Genomic DNA, 15,611 nt, shown 5'->3' with positions numbered 1-15,611 from the left:
TAGCCACATGTCCCCAAGAGCAAGGAAGCTACAGCTGGTGAAGATAAATAAACTAAAAAAAAAAAAAAAAGCTGAGGCAGGTTCTGGCTCGTATGCTCCAGAACCAGCTCAAGGATCCACACCGTCCTCTACAGGGCCCAGTCAGGAGCCCCAAAGGTGTGAGGGACGCTGCGGTAGGCCCCTCAGGTGACCCAGGGGCCCTGCAAAAGCGCACCCAGGCCCCCTCAATGCACTGAGCATCGGAAGATCCACTGGAAGAAAGACCCAGGCAGGGCTCGGGTGCACAAATACATGGCAGCTGCCTGATGCATCGCACCATGCCGATTCACATGTATCAAAGAGGAAGAGGCACGATGCATCGTTGGAGTTGAAGAGCCTCAGCCGACACATCGACGAAAGTAACCAAGGCTGAAGCACCATGTGTCCAGAAACGGTGCATCAAAGGCCATAAAACCTATTGACCATAGAGTCCCACTTGTTTCACCAAGAGGAGCAGACTCAGCAAGGTCAGCACAGTTCCACACTGAGACTATGCCAAACCTAGAGCTTGTCTCTTCAGATGTGGACCCAGTATCTGTGTGTGCATGGATCAGCAGGGTCATGTCACTGGTCGTCTTGGATCTGTCAGTGGTCTTGAGGAGCAAGTGGGAAATTGCACCTCCAAGAGCCCCTGGAGAAGAGACACAGGCTAGGCCCTGGGGTAGAGTGGGCAGTGGCCTGATCCAGAGGCCCAGATTCTGACATCTTGCTAGCAGCAGTCCTCCTCAACCAGGGCCTGTGTCAGGTTTTTGACTTCCACCTAGCGTAGGTAAGTCCCCTCCGCTGGTTGTCTAGGCTCATTCTCTTCGAGCCCAGGCGACATCTTGGGCGGAGAGCTCCTCCGTCTCCACTCAGGAGAGTTGTAGGGTGGCCACCTGGAAGTCGATCCATACTTTTGCGAGACATTATCACCTGGACGTCAGTGCTCCGTTGGGCGGTCAGCTTGGAGACAAGGTAATACAAGCAGGGCTGTCTGCGGCCCACCAGTGATGGGAAAGCATTGGTACATTCCACCGTCTGGAATGATCCTGGTATGTACAGGGAAAAGAAAATTATTACTTACCTGCTAATTTTTGTTCCTGTAATACCATGGATCATTCCAGACACCCTCCCTTGGTTTGGGGGTTTGCTTGTGGCACATCTCTGCCTACCTGTCTTAACAATCTTTTACTCTGTATTTCGAATACTGCGTGTCTTTTTTGTTCACGCACTGCTGTTCGCAAGTTCACTGTTCAGAATTTAGTTGCTGTTTATTTGGACAGCGGTTATTTCAATTCCTTCTTTGATTACTTGATCCCTCTCTCTCTTTTGGGCTTTGTTAGTCGTTACTGAGAGCTGTTACAGGGGAGGTGTGGTTATATGGGTCCTCCCCTGGGAATTTTGTGTTCTGACTCCATCTGCTGGACATGGAACATAACCCACCGTCTGGAATGATCCATGGTATTACAGGAATGAAAATTAGCAGGTAAGGAATAATTTTCTTATACTCAATAATTAAAATGGCAGTTAATCAAGAAAAATAAACTTAAAATGCCACCTTTACTTACCCTCTCCAGCCCATCTCTTACTCCTTTCCCTTGAAAGCACATACCAGGAGCAGCAGCTCCTCCTGCTGAAGCTCTGTCCTTACGGTCCTCTTCTTTAGGCCCCACAAGTCACACTCACCAATTAAACTCTTTGACCAGTCTCTATCTCTCACACACAACCCAGTCACTTCCCTGCCCAGTCTCTCACACACAACCCAGTCACTTCCCTGCCCAGTCTCTCACACATGCCAGTCACTCTCACACAACCCCATCACCTCCCTCCCCAGTCTGTCTCTCACACACAGCCCAGTCTCTCTCTCACACAACACACACACTCACCTCCCCTCCCAGTCTGTCTCACACACAACTGTTACCTCCCTGCCTAGTCTCTCACACACATCCCAGTCTCCTCCCTGCCCAGTCTCTGTCTCCCACACACACACCTTACTTAGAGCCCAATGCTGTGTTCCCCTTTAATTTCGCAGTGGCCGCTGCCTTCCCAGCTCCACTGAAGCAGCAAACATTTATTTTATAAAAATATGCCACAGCACTCAAGCCTTTCTTCTGGCTGTCGGGATATCCCTAGGCTCCCCCCTCCCCCCCATATCTGCCTGCTTTTATGGCCGCTGGGAGCTCCAATTACCCCATCTGTAATCGGCATGGCTAGTGCCACTTTTACTTTAAATGCAGTTCTTCCGTGCTCACTGTTGCGCGGGGGGGGGGGGGGCACAGCATAAAATCCCCGGAGCAATCTGCCTCTTCGTGCTTGCGACTCATTGCCGCTTTGGGGAATCCCTACTATATAGCAGTTCCTGGTGCGGCTGGCCTCTTCGTTATGGCTCGCCGTTATGCTTTATTTCAGCACTTCCAGCTCGGGTCAGGCATCTTTGTCTTCATGGGCCTGGACACTGCCACTCCTCCCAGCCCATCTATGAGATGCCCCACTTCTTCCTGCCCCACCAGCCAGAGGCTTCCTCCTACTGGCAGGAAGAAGGGAGGAGGCTGCCGATTGACCCACAGGGGCAGGAAGAAGGGAGGAGGTTTCCCATTGGCCTGTGGGGGGGGGCAGGTAAAAGGAAAGTATAACTGGGGCTGTGGGACACCGGTTGAGAAGCGCTGGCCTAGATGACAAAAGGGGTAATCTAGGTCAGAGTTTCAATTGATTTTTCCCAGCGGGCAAGGAGTTATGACATGCTGGAGCTGAAATGAAACACAAAAGTGAAAAATTTACCAAGAGACAGAGTAGTGAAATTTCCATGCAAGTACTAAAGGGGATTAAGAGACTAAGGTGGTTCATGGGGGAAGTCTCACAACTACTCAGACTTCTACATCAATATAGTTGGATATTATCACTGCCTCGTGGGGGTGTTTGTTCCTGCCTGGACAGGGAGAAACACTGCTTTTATATGATATTATCTTAAGACCAAAACTTAAAATTCTGCAAACTTTATATTGGTCAAAATAACACAATTTACAGGATGGTCCTTAAGTAATTACCTTTTAAATTAATACAGAAAAAAATTACTTAGATGCAGAATTTCAAATATTTTGAGCAGAATTTCCCTAGAAATTTGGTCAGCCTACTGTTCAGCCTAAGCCACTACATTAATCATCCTCAACTGCCCCCTGAATTGGATCTTGAAAATTAGATTGTCACAGTCACACAGGTTGCCTGCCAAGCAATTTTCCAGAAATCTTGGGGCAGGTAGAAAGGTGTTAAGCCCTAAAAGCATCTTAGAATACAGTACTGTGAAGAAAGCAAACTGCACCTGTTATATTTTTATATGATGTTCTCAGAATTATAGTAAATGGTGATAAACATGAAAAAGGCCCAGTCTACCCAGCAGAAATTTTATGCAAATTTACCCAAAACAGGTCAAATTCCCACACGGAATACAACTCCCAATCTCATTGTGTCCAATTCTGGGTGGCAACTGCTGCTCTATAAACTTTAGCATGCCTTCCAGAAGGCACAATTCATCTATAACTCGGCTGCCCAGTGCTTCATTACCATTCTCTTATCACTATGGATATTCTGAGTTTTATCTTATGTTTTTTTGTTTGTCTGTCAATGTCATTGTTACCATCACCTCCTGCAGGAGGGTATTCCAGATTGCTACCATTCTGTCTGTGAAAATCCTGTTTCCTAAATCTACCATCTTAGAGCTTTATACTGGCAATGACTAATTTACGGGCTGATACAGTACAGTGCGCTCTGCACTGTTAACCCTCTATTGGATGTGCGTTTGACACGCTAGCGTTACCTCTTATTGAGTAAGGCCAAAAGGCCAAAAACGCGCGTCCAACCCCCTAAACCTAATAGCGCCCGCAACATGCAAATGCATGTTGCTGGCCCTATTAGGTATTCCCATGTGATTCAGAAAACAAAATGTGCTGCCAAGCCGCACATTTTGCTTTCAGAAATTAGCGCCTACCCAAAGGTAGGCGCTAATTTCTGAAAGGCACTGGGAAAGTGCACAGAAAAGCAGTAAAAACTGCTTTTCTAGGCACCCTCCGACTTAATATCATAGTGATATTAAGTCGGAGGTTTCTAAAGTTTCCAAAAGTAAGAAAAATTTGAAGTCAGCCCATGATGTTGGGTCGAAAACTGGATGCTCAATTTTGCTGGGGTCTGGTTTCTGAGCACACCGGCAAAGTTGAGCATCGGCTGTCAAACCCGCTGACAGCTGCTGCTCTGGTCCAAAAGGAGGCACTAGTGTCCCTAGCTCCTCCTTTTGCCTGTTTTTACCACCGGCTCTAATTTGAATAGTGAACGCCACTCTCCCGCGGACTTTCCTGTATCGGCCCGTTAGGTAGCAGCACCCAACATTTTGACGTGCTCATTAAAACTATGACCTTACCATTCAACCACTAGCTCAAGACTTTCACAGGGTCCCAACCTGTTAGAAAAGGAAAAACATAAGGTACTGGATTGTAGAATAAATCTTTCAAATGCCTATTGCTGGGACCAAAGCAGTTTGGAGCTAATTATTTTGTTTCCCCATTTGGTGATCAGTTATCCACATCACTAAGAACGGAAGAATTGCCATACTGGCTCATCGTAATTAGATTTCGATTCAGGAAACTTTATTGGCATGACAATTTGTATGTACATTCGTAGAGGCTCTGCTGAAGAAGGAAAGGCCGAACAACTTTCACACCAGCAGCAAGTCCCTGGGAAAAGGTAAGGGTGCTTGCCCACTCCAGTTTGCGAGTCAATGGTCCGGTTACTCATATATAAGTACTTACAGAAAGCACTGAAAAGTTTATTTTTCGACGATAGAAGGTAATTATATTTCATCATTCCTGTCAGGTCCGTTTCCCACATCTTCAACGAGTTTTTTTTGTGTTGAAAACAATTAAGCAACTGAGCTCTAATAACTCATTACACTTAAAAAAGCAAAACAATTAGCTCAGATTCTATTTAGTCCACAAACGTCACAAAATAGAATGAGGACGGCGAGATCCCAAAAGCGTTAGTCCGCTTTTATTCTGCAAAAAAAAAAAAAAAAAAAAAAAACCAGAAGAACGCATCTAGTCCCGGATCCAGAGGCAGGTCGGCTCGGGAGAGCTTACTCGAAGTATTTTCTCAGCTCGGCAGCCTCCGCCGCCATGGCCTCTTCAGAGCGCCACGTCCAGGGAGAGTCCTTGTTGCCCTCGTCGCGCTCCTCCAACTTCTCGTAGACACTGTCGTTGCGCGGGAAGTCGCCGGCCCGGCGGGGCAGGACGTGCACGTGGACGTGCTCGACGCTCTGGCCAGCCTCGGGCCCGTCCTGCAGGGAGATGGTGAGCGAGGTGCCGCTGAAGTGACGCTCCACGACGGCGGCCACGCGCTGCGCAGTTGCGAACAGGTCCGCCACCTCCCGGGAGCTGAGGTCACTGAAGCGCGGGGCCGGGCGCAGCGGGCACACCAAGACATGGCCCGGCAGCACCGGCCGCCGGTTCACCAGCGCGAAAGAGAACTCGGTCCGCAGGAACACCACCGAGGGCTTAATAAGGTTTGGCCCAAAGCGAAGCGACATGCCCGCAGCGGGTGGGTAAAAACACCCAACGACCGGCGCTTCCTGCGGCTCCCCCCGGATCCGAACTGCCCTGCCGCTACGTAATTGAAGTGCCCGGAAACCCTCGCAGTCGACTCGACGCAGCCGCCGTCACACATGTTCCGCGCAGGCGCACTACTTTCCAGGAGCAGCGCGAGTGCTGTGACTCCCATGCCTAGAGCCAGAGGTGGGAAGCTGCCTGCAAGAATTTTTTTCTCTACGCTTGGTTAACCCGGTATAGGTCGTCGCCACTTTTATTTTGCACCTTCTTAAGTAGTCTCTTCACTAACACAAACGTTATTAAGAACTGGAGCTACGGGCGTGAGACGCCTACCTCCCATCACGCTTGGTAACTCGCCGTCCCACGTCCAACGCAGGGGGAGGGGCCGGGAGGTAACCCGTGCGTCAACACGCCCGCTGTCCTCTGATTGGCAGCTTGTGCTTGGGGGCGTCGGTCAGCGTTTGGGGGGGAGGGGCTTGTTGACGGCACTTGGGAGCTTCTTGGTCCTTTGTGACGGCGAGTCCTGTGGCATGAGTCGCCGGGTGCCGGAGGTCTGGATGGAGCGGTTGACTCCGAGGGCTCTTCTGTCCTACGGGAGCCTGGTGCATGCCGTGTCCGGGGCCATGGTGAGCGGGGGGTGGGAGTACCGCCTGCATCTGTACCCAGGCAAGCTCTTCGGAGCCTTTTTGCGGGGCGGGGTTGTTGATGCTGCCGGCGGATCGTTGTTTGAAATGACTTTTGAGGTGGCGGGAGAAGATGCACTACAAAGTAGGTCGAAGGGAAGGCAAGAGGCCGTCAGAGTTGGAAGGAGGAAGACTTTTTTTGTTCAGTGCATTTTATTTTTATACCTTGCTTATGAACATTCATCTCCGTGTATCGTGGTGCTTGCAGTTTCTGTTTTCTATTGGTACTTGAACTAAGGTGCATCAGTATGAGTATGTCAAAAAGCAGGACTGACCTTAATTTTCCTCGTAGTAACCGAGTCCTTTGGCAACTGAGAGACTGTTTACATATGATTAGTTTTACTTGCCCGGGGCAAAGTTCGTTAGGTTTTAGTGAGAGTCAGCGGAGATGTGTGAAAATTTCATGCTGCCTCGTTTTCTTCTTTTGCACGTGATTAGGAATACAAATCAATACCAGGACAATTTTAAAAGGCTTAATGACCACACCGTGCTTTCTCTTCGAGATCTTAGTTTCTCTTTTTAAAATGTATTTCATTCTATATAAAAGCGCCGATAGGTTTTGGTAGCTGGCTGGTTGTTCATTGGCTTCAGTGGATTTGCATCAGCTTTTGTAAGATAAGCTATTTCAGACGTGGGAAATCACAAAGAGACAATCAGGTTTGGAAAATGTACCTAAAATGATTATTTACCTGTTTTATTTTTTTGTGTATCTAGAGTAGTAGTGCATATGCCGGCTGATCTTTGAAAGTCTCCCTGCTCCTCCAGGCTGTTTACAACCTTCTGAGGTCACAGTGGTGGCCCCTCCCACTCAGCCAGAGACTCCACCCACACTGCATACTACACTGCTTGAGCTTACTGGAGAATCATTAAAGATACTGAAACGCTATGAAATACCCCTACTTTATAATTTGCTCATAGAGTACACTTCTCCAACATTTTCTTTAGAGAGATAACTTATATGAGGTTGCTAAATTTTAAACTGTGATAAGGGACTTACAGGCACTAACTAAGGCTAGGGTAGCTAAGTGATTTACACTGTGCTCTGACCTCAATAGAGGAATCTAAAGTAAAAGGCAAAAGGCTATAACAAATGTAGGGAGCATCAGTGGGAACATGAAAAGTGTCTGTGTTGGGGGGGGGGGGAAATCAGTGTGACAGGAATTTTTTTTTTTCTATTTATTCATTTTACATTTCTCAAGCAAACAACTTGATTTGAAATGCATTCCAACAACATTAATGTAACATACTTAAATAATTATTACAAAGAAGGAATAACATAGCTAATTTTACATTAATCATATATGTTAAGACATGAATACTCATTTTTTAAGGATTGCAACAGCTCACTATTGGATCCACGAACTTCTTTATCTCAGGATATTAATTTACATACAGGTAATATGGCAATTTTCGGAAAACAACATATCATATTAAGGCCTCAGTATTTAACCTATGGAGTTATTGGACTGGAAATTAAAGAAGAAGTAAGAACATTCTTCTTTTTATTAGATAAAAATGCAATCAACTGTGAAGGTTGGAAAAATAGGAAAGATACCCCTTGATGTTTAACAAGACATTTACACGGGTATTTTAATAGGAATAATGAGGCTAACTCCTGAACTTGGGGTCTCAACAGCAGAAACTGTTGTCTCCTTCTCTGTGTTATTTTTGACAAGTCTGGAAAAATCTGAATTTTTTGTTTCAAGAAAGGCTCATTCCGGTATTGGAAATAGCGTTTCAAAATCCATTCCCTATTCATATCAATCAAAAGTTTTACCATCAGAGTTGATGTCTCCACTACTTCAACAGATTGTTCAATTACAGCTGATAAATCCAATTTAGGAGATTCTCTTGGAATTAGACTCTGAAAATTGTCTTTGTCTACTTGAGTTCTTTTCAGTGGAGGAATATAATAGTCAAGGTATTTTCTGTAATTTTTAATACTTCTAACATGTACCTTCTCCAAAGGTCTTTAGGTGAAACATATGATATCTTTGGGAAATTAATACATCTCAAATTCTTTGCTCGTAGTTGATTTTCTAAATTTTTGATTTTTGCCTGAATTTGATTTTCCTTTATCATTCCTTGCCGAACATTCTTATTACTTTGAACTTTAATTTCTGTGGACTGTAATTGTTGTTTATTTTCATTTAACCTTCTTTCTACTAATTGTAGACGATTATCCAATTGTGTTACTGATTTTGTCAAATTTATCACTTTAACAGTAGTATTAGAATTTAATATTTCAATGGCCTCCCAAATAGTTTCCAATGAAATAGACTGTGGTCTTACCAGATCTTGATATATTTCTGGAGACTGTTCCAGAAGATCATTTTGTTGCTGCCTTTCCTCTCACGTTATATCCAGTCCTGGGACCCTGTCTAGCTGTAATTGTGTCGAAGCGGTCCCCCGTCCCCCCCCACAGCACCAGAGGCTCCGAAGGGGAGTTCAACGATGCACCTATTCCTGGTGCATCCATTACTCCACGGTGCTGCTGGTCGCACTTCATGGCAGGGTTCTCGGGAGGAGACCTTTCTTCCGGCAACAAAGACGTAACGAGATCAGAACCGGACTCAGGCTCCTCTTCCCCCCTCGAGTCTCAATCAGCGAGCTCTCTGCCGGGACTCCGGTTTCCCTATGGATGTGAGCATCCATAGGTACCACAATAGGTTGAGCCGGGAAGAGCTCCGAAGCCTGGCGCTCCCTTGCCCTCCTCTTTCGAGCGCAATGTGGCATATGTGGTAACTACGTCTCCAGGGAAAGGATGCTCACAAACATTACCACTTTTTAATCTTGAATCCCTGTGACAGGAATTTTAAATGAAGTTGGATGAGCAGTTCAAAAGTTGGAAGGAAAGAAATGGGGATGGGGACAGAGGCACTGACATGATGATTTTATAAGTCTAGTTTTTGTATAAAGACTAGTCTAAAATGTTGACCAAAAATCATATAATGTAATTAGGCTAGAGTGGCAGACCTGGAGGAGCTGAGGCAGACAGTGAAGTATGTAGATGAGAACTTATGGGACATAGTAGCCAAGTCCCAATTCCAGTCTAGCAGCCGTGATGCTGCCTTGGAGAAAGAAGATCTCATGATCGGAGAGCATCAACCTGGTGCAGCAGGAAAGGATCCTGTAGCAAGGACCTGCTCTCCAGGTGATGCATTGTCCTCACACCAAGGATGTGTCTTCTGGTCTACTTCCCAGGAGGGCAGGGTTAGGTCGCCCATCATAGTTGATGATTCAATTATTAGGAATGTAGATAGCTGGGTGGCTGGTGGGTGTGAGGATCGCCTGGTAACATGCCTGCCTGGTGTGTAGGTGGTGGACTTCACACGTCACCTAGATAGGATTTTAGACAGTGCTGCGGAGGAGCCGGCTGTCGTGGTACATGTGGGCACCAGTGACATAGGAAAATATGGGAGGGAGGTTCTGGAAGCCAAATTTAGGGTCTTAGGTAGAAAGCTTAAATCCAGAACCTCCAGGGTAGCATTCTCTGAAATGCTCCCTGTTCCATGTGCAGGTCACCAGAAGCAGACAGGGCTCTGGAGTCTCAAAGTGTGGTGCAAGGAAGAGGGATTCAGTTTTGTAAGGAACTGGGGAACCTTTTGGGGAAGTGTGAGTCTTTTTCCCAAAAAGTCAGGCTCCACCTTACCTAGGGTGGAACCAAGCTGCTGGCACTAACCTTTAAAAAGGAGATAGAGCAGCTTTTAAACTAGAACAAAGGGAAAAGCCGACAGTTGCTCAGCAGCGCATGGTTCGGAGAGAGGTATCTTCAAAGGATACTAATGAAGCATTAGAATTAGGGCATCCCGACAGTGAGGATCCAATAAGAAAAGTAGTCCATGTGCCTATAAGTAAGAATCACCTGAGCTAAAAGATTCCAAATTATCCCTGTCAACTCAAAAGCAGAATGAAAATACAAACAAAAAACAAACTTTGAAATGTCTGTATGCTAATGCCAGAAGTCTAAGAAGTAAGATGGGAGAATCAGAATGTATAGCAGTGAATGATGACATAGACTTAATTGGCATCTCAGAGACGTGGTGGAAGGAGGATAACCAATGGGACAGTGCTATACCGGGGTACAAATTATATCGCAATGATTCAGAGGGGCAACTTGTGGTGGGGGTGTGGCACTTTATGTCCAGGATGGCATAGAGTCCAACAGGATATAGATCCTGCAAGATATAGATATTTGTGTATTGGGGAAGAGTATAGCAATAGTACACTACTGTCTACCTGGACACATTGATAAACCTTGGAATAGCATTGTAACAGCAATATTGCTGAGCAGGATTTGATGTATTTACTTTTGTTTAAAAAAAAATTGAATGTGGTAATTGGGTAATTGTTATTTTGTTTCATGTATGATCACAGTGACAATAAATATGCTATGTTTACATTTGCTGGAGAAAAGGTGTGTAATATATATATATATTTTGTATATGAATACATTTCCTATTTATTAAAACACTGTATCCATTTTGAATAAGTTAGGATTGGGTTTTTTCATGTAATAGTGATTTTGTTTTGTGCAAACCATGAAGCTCACTTGCTAGCCAGAGTATATGTTAGGTATGATTTCAGTCTCTGAAATATACTGCTAGTACTTGTTTTAATACTTGCATTGTGCCGAAGAGCACCTCCTTCTGGAGATCATACAAGCAACATATTTCTATACACAGTACAGAATAATCACTTGGTACTGGCACTTCTATTAGCAATTTTGAAGTTGTGTTTTTCTCCTTTACCACTATGTTCGATTTTATAGCATCAAGCTTTATATTGGTTGAATAGGAGTGTTCCAGGTGATCACAACTTCATTTTTTACAACTCTATCATGGTCACAATCCCAGTGTTTTTCTGGTACAGTGATATTATGGTGTTTACACAGTTTGAGGCAGATGAGCTGTACTTCCTCATTGTGCCTTTCTGTATATAGGCCTTCTGACATTAGCACCTCACGCCCAGCAACGAGTTAGGTAATTGTGTCCAGTTCTTTGCTACAGAATCTTCATTTTTCTGTTCTTTTTTTTTTCTTCTTCTGTTCTTGCTGTGAACTGTCATGTCCATTTCACAGTGAGGAACTCAACACTGCAGGTTTTGATGTGGCTGTGCATAGTAACATTGTAGATAGTGGCAGATAAGGACCAACTGGCCTACCCCAGTGTCTGCCTACACTGTTGCAGTTAAGGTTATGTCCAGGCTGTCAGCCATTCAGGTTTATCTGCCTTCAGGAGATTGATCCCTATCCATGTTGGTTCTATTGTCTCTCCTTTCTGGTCCTCATACTGTTAGGTAGACAAGCATATATGTCTCCAGACATAAACCAGCTTGAGTCCCACATGTCTTTTATCCACCTTCTCCCTATCCTGCTTACCTACAGGCCGATACAGTAAGGAGCGGTAGAAAGAGGTGCGTTAGGGCCGGGCGCACCCGTGTTTGCCGCACGCACAGTTCGGATCACCTACCGCTCGATACTGTATTTAAATAGATTGCAAATGCAAGCCACGTCCAAGAAGCATCCGTGAAGCGTTAGGCCTGCGCAATCCATTTTACTGTATAGAGCACTATACAGCGCCTATACAGTATCCTGGGTGCGCTGGTACCTGTCATTTCAAATGACGTTTGAAATGATAGGTACCAGGGGGGATTGCGAGTCCTCTCTCCCCCCCTCCTGAAGCAAGGCGCAGGGCGAAAATTAAAACAAAAGTGAATAAATTGTAATAAAAGTAAACTTACTGCATGTGAATTTTCTTTGAGCAGTCCGCTCTCTCTCTCCTCCTCCCGAGGCACGCACCGCGGCTCCCCTGCCTCCCGGGGGCAGCCGGCAGCGAAAGCGGCTTCCAGCAGCCCCCGCCGGCGGTGAATGAATGCACGCCTGTGTGTGCAATTTTGGCGCTCAAGGAGTGATGTCACGGCGTGTGACGTCGGCGTTCGCTAATGCACTGCCTTGAGCGCCCAAATTGCATTCATTCACCTTCGCTGGCGGGGGCTGCTGGAAGCCGCTTTGGCTCCCATGCCCCCGCTGGCGAAGGTGAATGAATGCACGCCTGTGTGTGCAATTTTGGCGCTCAAGGAGTGATGTCACGGCGTGTGACGTCGGCGTTCGCTAATGCACTGCCTTGAGCGCCCAAATTACATTCATCCACCTTCGCTGGCGGGGGCTGCTGGAAGCCGCTTTCGCCGCCGGCTGCCCCCGGGAGGCAGGGGAGCCACAGTGCACGCCTCGGGAGGAGGGGAGAGAGGACTGTTCAAAGAAAATTCACATGCAGGAAGTTTACTTTTATTACACTTTATTTACTTTTGTTTTAATGACATGTCGAGCCGATTTTCGCCCTGCGCCTTTCTTTGGGAGGGGGGGATTTTGACCGGAGCCTGCCTATTGCTGTCACACCACACTAATGCCAGGGTAAGGATCCCGGGGGGTGAGGGGGTCGTTTGCCCATGAAATTTCGTCTCTCTGACCTGACGCTCCATACTAACGCTAATTTGTCTGTCAGAAGTGGTAATGCTTCCTTCAGGAGGGTGTATATATCAAAAGAAGTAAGTGTAAGCTCATTACTGTACATTTTTTTTCTACTCCTGCTTGCTATTACCTGGCACTAGGGGCTCACCTATGTAATAGTGTAAGGGAGATTTTTTTTTTAGTTCACATCGAAATCTCACTTTTTATAGAAATTGTAAAAATATTTATATATATATATAATATGTTTAGGAGGAAGGGGTGTCTGTCTGCAGCAGAGGACCTAAAGGCTCATTTGTATACCTCTCCCTGCAGACCCAGTAGAGGACACTGAGCCATCTAAGTTTCATTATCTATAGCCCCTGTAGTCTTTCCAGCAGCAGAAAACTGGAAGCTCATTTGCGTATTTCTCCCTGCAGCTCCTGTAGACGACTTTGCACGCCATCTAGATTTAAGCTTTCACAGCTCCTCACTCTTTTCGGTAGAAGAGGACTTAAAGGCTTATCTGCATGTTTCTCCTAGTAGCCCCAGCAGAAGACACTGCAAGTCTTCTAGGTTTCAGCTTCCATTGGCCCTATGTTCTTTCCTGCAGCAGAGAACTGAAAGACTCATTTACATTCTTTACCCAGCAGCCCCAGAAGAGGACTCCAGAGGATAGTGCAAGCCATCTAGATTTCAGCTTTCACAGGCCCTGCACTCTTTCTACCAGCAGAGAACTGGAAGGCTTATATGAATATTTCTCCCAGCAGCATTCTCGAAAGGAGACAACAAAACATCTAGGCTTCAGCTTCCACAGGCCCTTCACTCTTTCCAGTAGCAGAGAATTAGAAGGCTCACTTGCTAGCTTTTTGCAGCAGCTCCAACAGAGAACACTGTAAGCCATCCAGATTTCAGCTTTCACACAGCCTCCACCCTATTTCTAGCAGCAGAGGATCTGAAGACTCACCTGCATACTTCTCTCAGGGGTCCCTAACAAAGTACATCGCAAGCCATTTAGGCTTCAACTTCTAAAGGCCCTGTGGCCTTTCCTGCAGCAAAAACTTGAAAGGCTCATTTACATACTTTTCCTGGCAGCCCTAGCAGAGAACTCCAGAGGACACCATAAACCATTTAAGCTTTCAGCTTCTACAGCCCTTTCACTCTGCAGCAGTAGAGAACCAGAAGGCTCATCTGTATATTTCTCCCACCAGCCCCAGTAGAGGATTCTAGAGGACACCACAAACTATTTAGGCTTCAGCTTCAATAGCTCCAGCTTCCTCATCTCTCTCTTTCCAGCAGCAGTGGTTTGGAAAGCATGTGCCAAAACACCACTTCCAATACATTTTCAACAGCAGATTTATTTATTTGATACAGTAACAGGGAATTGGTTTAAAACAAGAGTCAATAAGATGTGTAACCGGGCAGTTACAAGTAGATTAAAGGTATTTTCTGGGAAGATCCCTATCAGTTGGTGAGAGGTTGTTTGCGTTTTGATACAAAAAGCTCCTAGTCCTCGGAGAATGAGTCCAATTTCTGGAGGCTAGAGTGGCTGGGGCTCAGGATGGTGGGGGAGGGGTCAGGCTATTCTGTGGATGGGGGGAGGTGCTCAACCTTGGGAGGGCAGGCTGGCTGGGGGGAGTGAGGCTGTTCTGGGGATGGAAGGAGGAGGGCACGTTATTGAGCCTGGGCAGTTATTCTGGGGCTGGAAGGGGGAGGGCAATAAATAGCCTCTAGGAAATTTCCATGGGTGGCTGTGCTGGGGGGAGGTGGGTAGCCTGCGCTGGAGCTGAGAGGGGTGAAGACAGTGCTGCTCCTGAGGATGTTTGGGGAGGGGTGGAGGGCAGACTGTAATGGGGCCAACTAGGCTGTACTGGGGCTCGGGCGGGTTGTGCTGGAGCAGTGGGGAGAGGGCAATTCATAAAGGCCTCCAAGGAATTACCATGAGTGTAAGCTAGTATATTAAAAGTTTAAGCATCTATATAAAAACGCACACTATATCTTTATGTATACTTATGCTTAAAGCCAGATATATATATATTTCTTCCATCCTATGTCTATGGTAAAGATGCGTTTTTGTTTTTTTTAAAGTTAATACATATGGCCCACGTTGTATGGAAGAATATGTACTGCGTCTTTAAATCTTTCTGATGGCTTCCTTCTAGGATTGCCCACAGTTCAAGGTCAGATGGGTCAACCGAGCCAGATCGGGTTTTACCCCCTGCCATGTGAGATTGTGCTGCTTGCTGTAAGGAAATCAGAATTCTAAGTCCATACATGCACTGGATGGAATTGCTGGCAGTCCTACTTCAAATTCTTTTGTGTCATAAGCAGAGATGGGTTTTACAAGGATTTTCATTTGCAAACTAATTAGACATCCCACCAGCATTTACACTATACAGACTTCAGTGTTTCATATTCTAAGCCAGCATCTCAATTGTGTTCTGAATCTTTTTAGGGCAGTGTGACGGCAATGACTGTGTTTTATCCTTTGGACACTGCCAGACTTCGACTCCAAGGTAAAGATTCAAAAGTTTTCCCTTTGTTTTTCTCTTGTAATATAAATGTACCTGGGGGAGGGTTCTACTTTTAGATCTAGTTCTCCTTGGTGCATGGTGGTGTAGCTAGTGATAGTGATCATAATGCAATCAAATTTGAAATAATCACTGGAAGGAAAATAATAAAAACTGCTGCAATAACATAGAGCTTTAAAAAAAGGAGACTACAATAACATGATAAAATAGAAGGAAACTAAAAGGTGCAGTTGCAAAGATTGCATGAGGCATAGAAACTGTTTAAAAACATTATTATGGAAGCCCAGATAAAATGTAAGCCACAAGTTAAAAAGGTCAAAAGAAGGACAAGTGTCTGCCAGCATTG

The 15,611-nt window shown here is 45.7% G+C and overlaps 2 protein-coding genes across 5 annotated transcripts in view; one reads left to right on the top strand and one right to left on the bottom strand.

The window, feature by feature from the left end:
• Nucleotides 1-4,624: 4,624 nt before the first annotated feature.
• FHIT (fragile histidine triad diadenosine triphosphatase) lies at nucleotides 4,625-5,607 on the bottom strand. Its single transcript, XM_029590448.1, has one exon. The coding sequence runs from the start codon at nucleotides 5,585-5,587 to the stop codon at nucleotides 5,138-5,140; it is 450 nt and encodes a 149-aa protein (XP_029446308.1). The 5' UTR covers nucleotides 5,588-5,607; the 3' UTR covers nucleotides 4,625-5,137.
• Nucleotides 5,608-5,664: 57 nt separating this feature from the next.
• The window catches only part of SLC25A17 (solute carrier family 25 member 17), a 100,612-nt gene continuing 90,665 nt past the window's right edge, over nucleotides 5,665-15,611 (top strand). For 2 of the 4 annotated variants that reach the window (XM_029590445.1, XM_029590444.1), the window contains exons 1-2: nucleotides 6,081-6,232; nucleotides 15,190-15,250. In XM_029590445.1, the coding sequence (XP_029446305.1) occupies nucleotides 6,137-6,232; nucleotides 15,190-15,250 (157 nt within the window). In that variant the 5' untranslated portion in view covers nucleotides 6,081-6,136. Of the gene's footprint in view, nucleotides 5,793-6,080; nucleotides 6,233-15,189; nucleotides 15,251-15,611 lie in introns of those variants that run through there. The other 2 variants (XM_029590447.1, XM_029590446.1) reach the window with 2 other exon arrangements.

The sequence above is a fragment of the Rhinatrema bivittatum genome, chromosome 2, assembly GCF_901001135.1.
Source record: "Rhinatrema bivittatum chromosome 2, aRhiBiv1.1, whole genome shotgun sequence".
Lineage (NCBI taxonomy): Eukaryota > Metazoa > Chordata > Amphibia > Gymnophiona > Rhinatrematidae > Rhinatrema > Rhinatrema bivittatum.
This window is presented reverse-complemented; position numbering and strand designations above follow the sequence as displayed.

Bases quoted from the DNA above. Each gene is read 5' to 3' on its own strand.
- FHIT (XM_029590448.1), bottom strand. From the start codon at position 5,587: ATGTCGCTTCGCTTTGGGCCAAACCTTATTAAGCCCTCGGTGGTGTTC.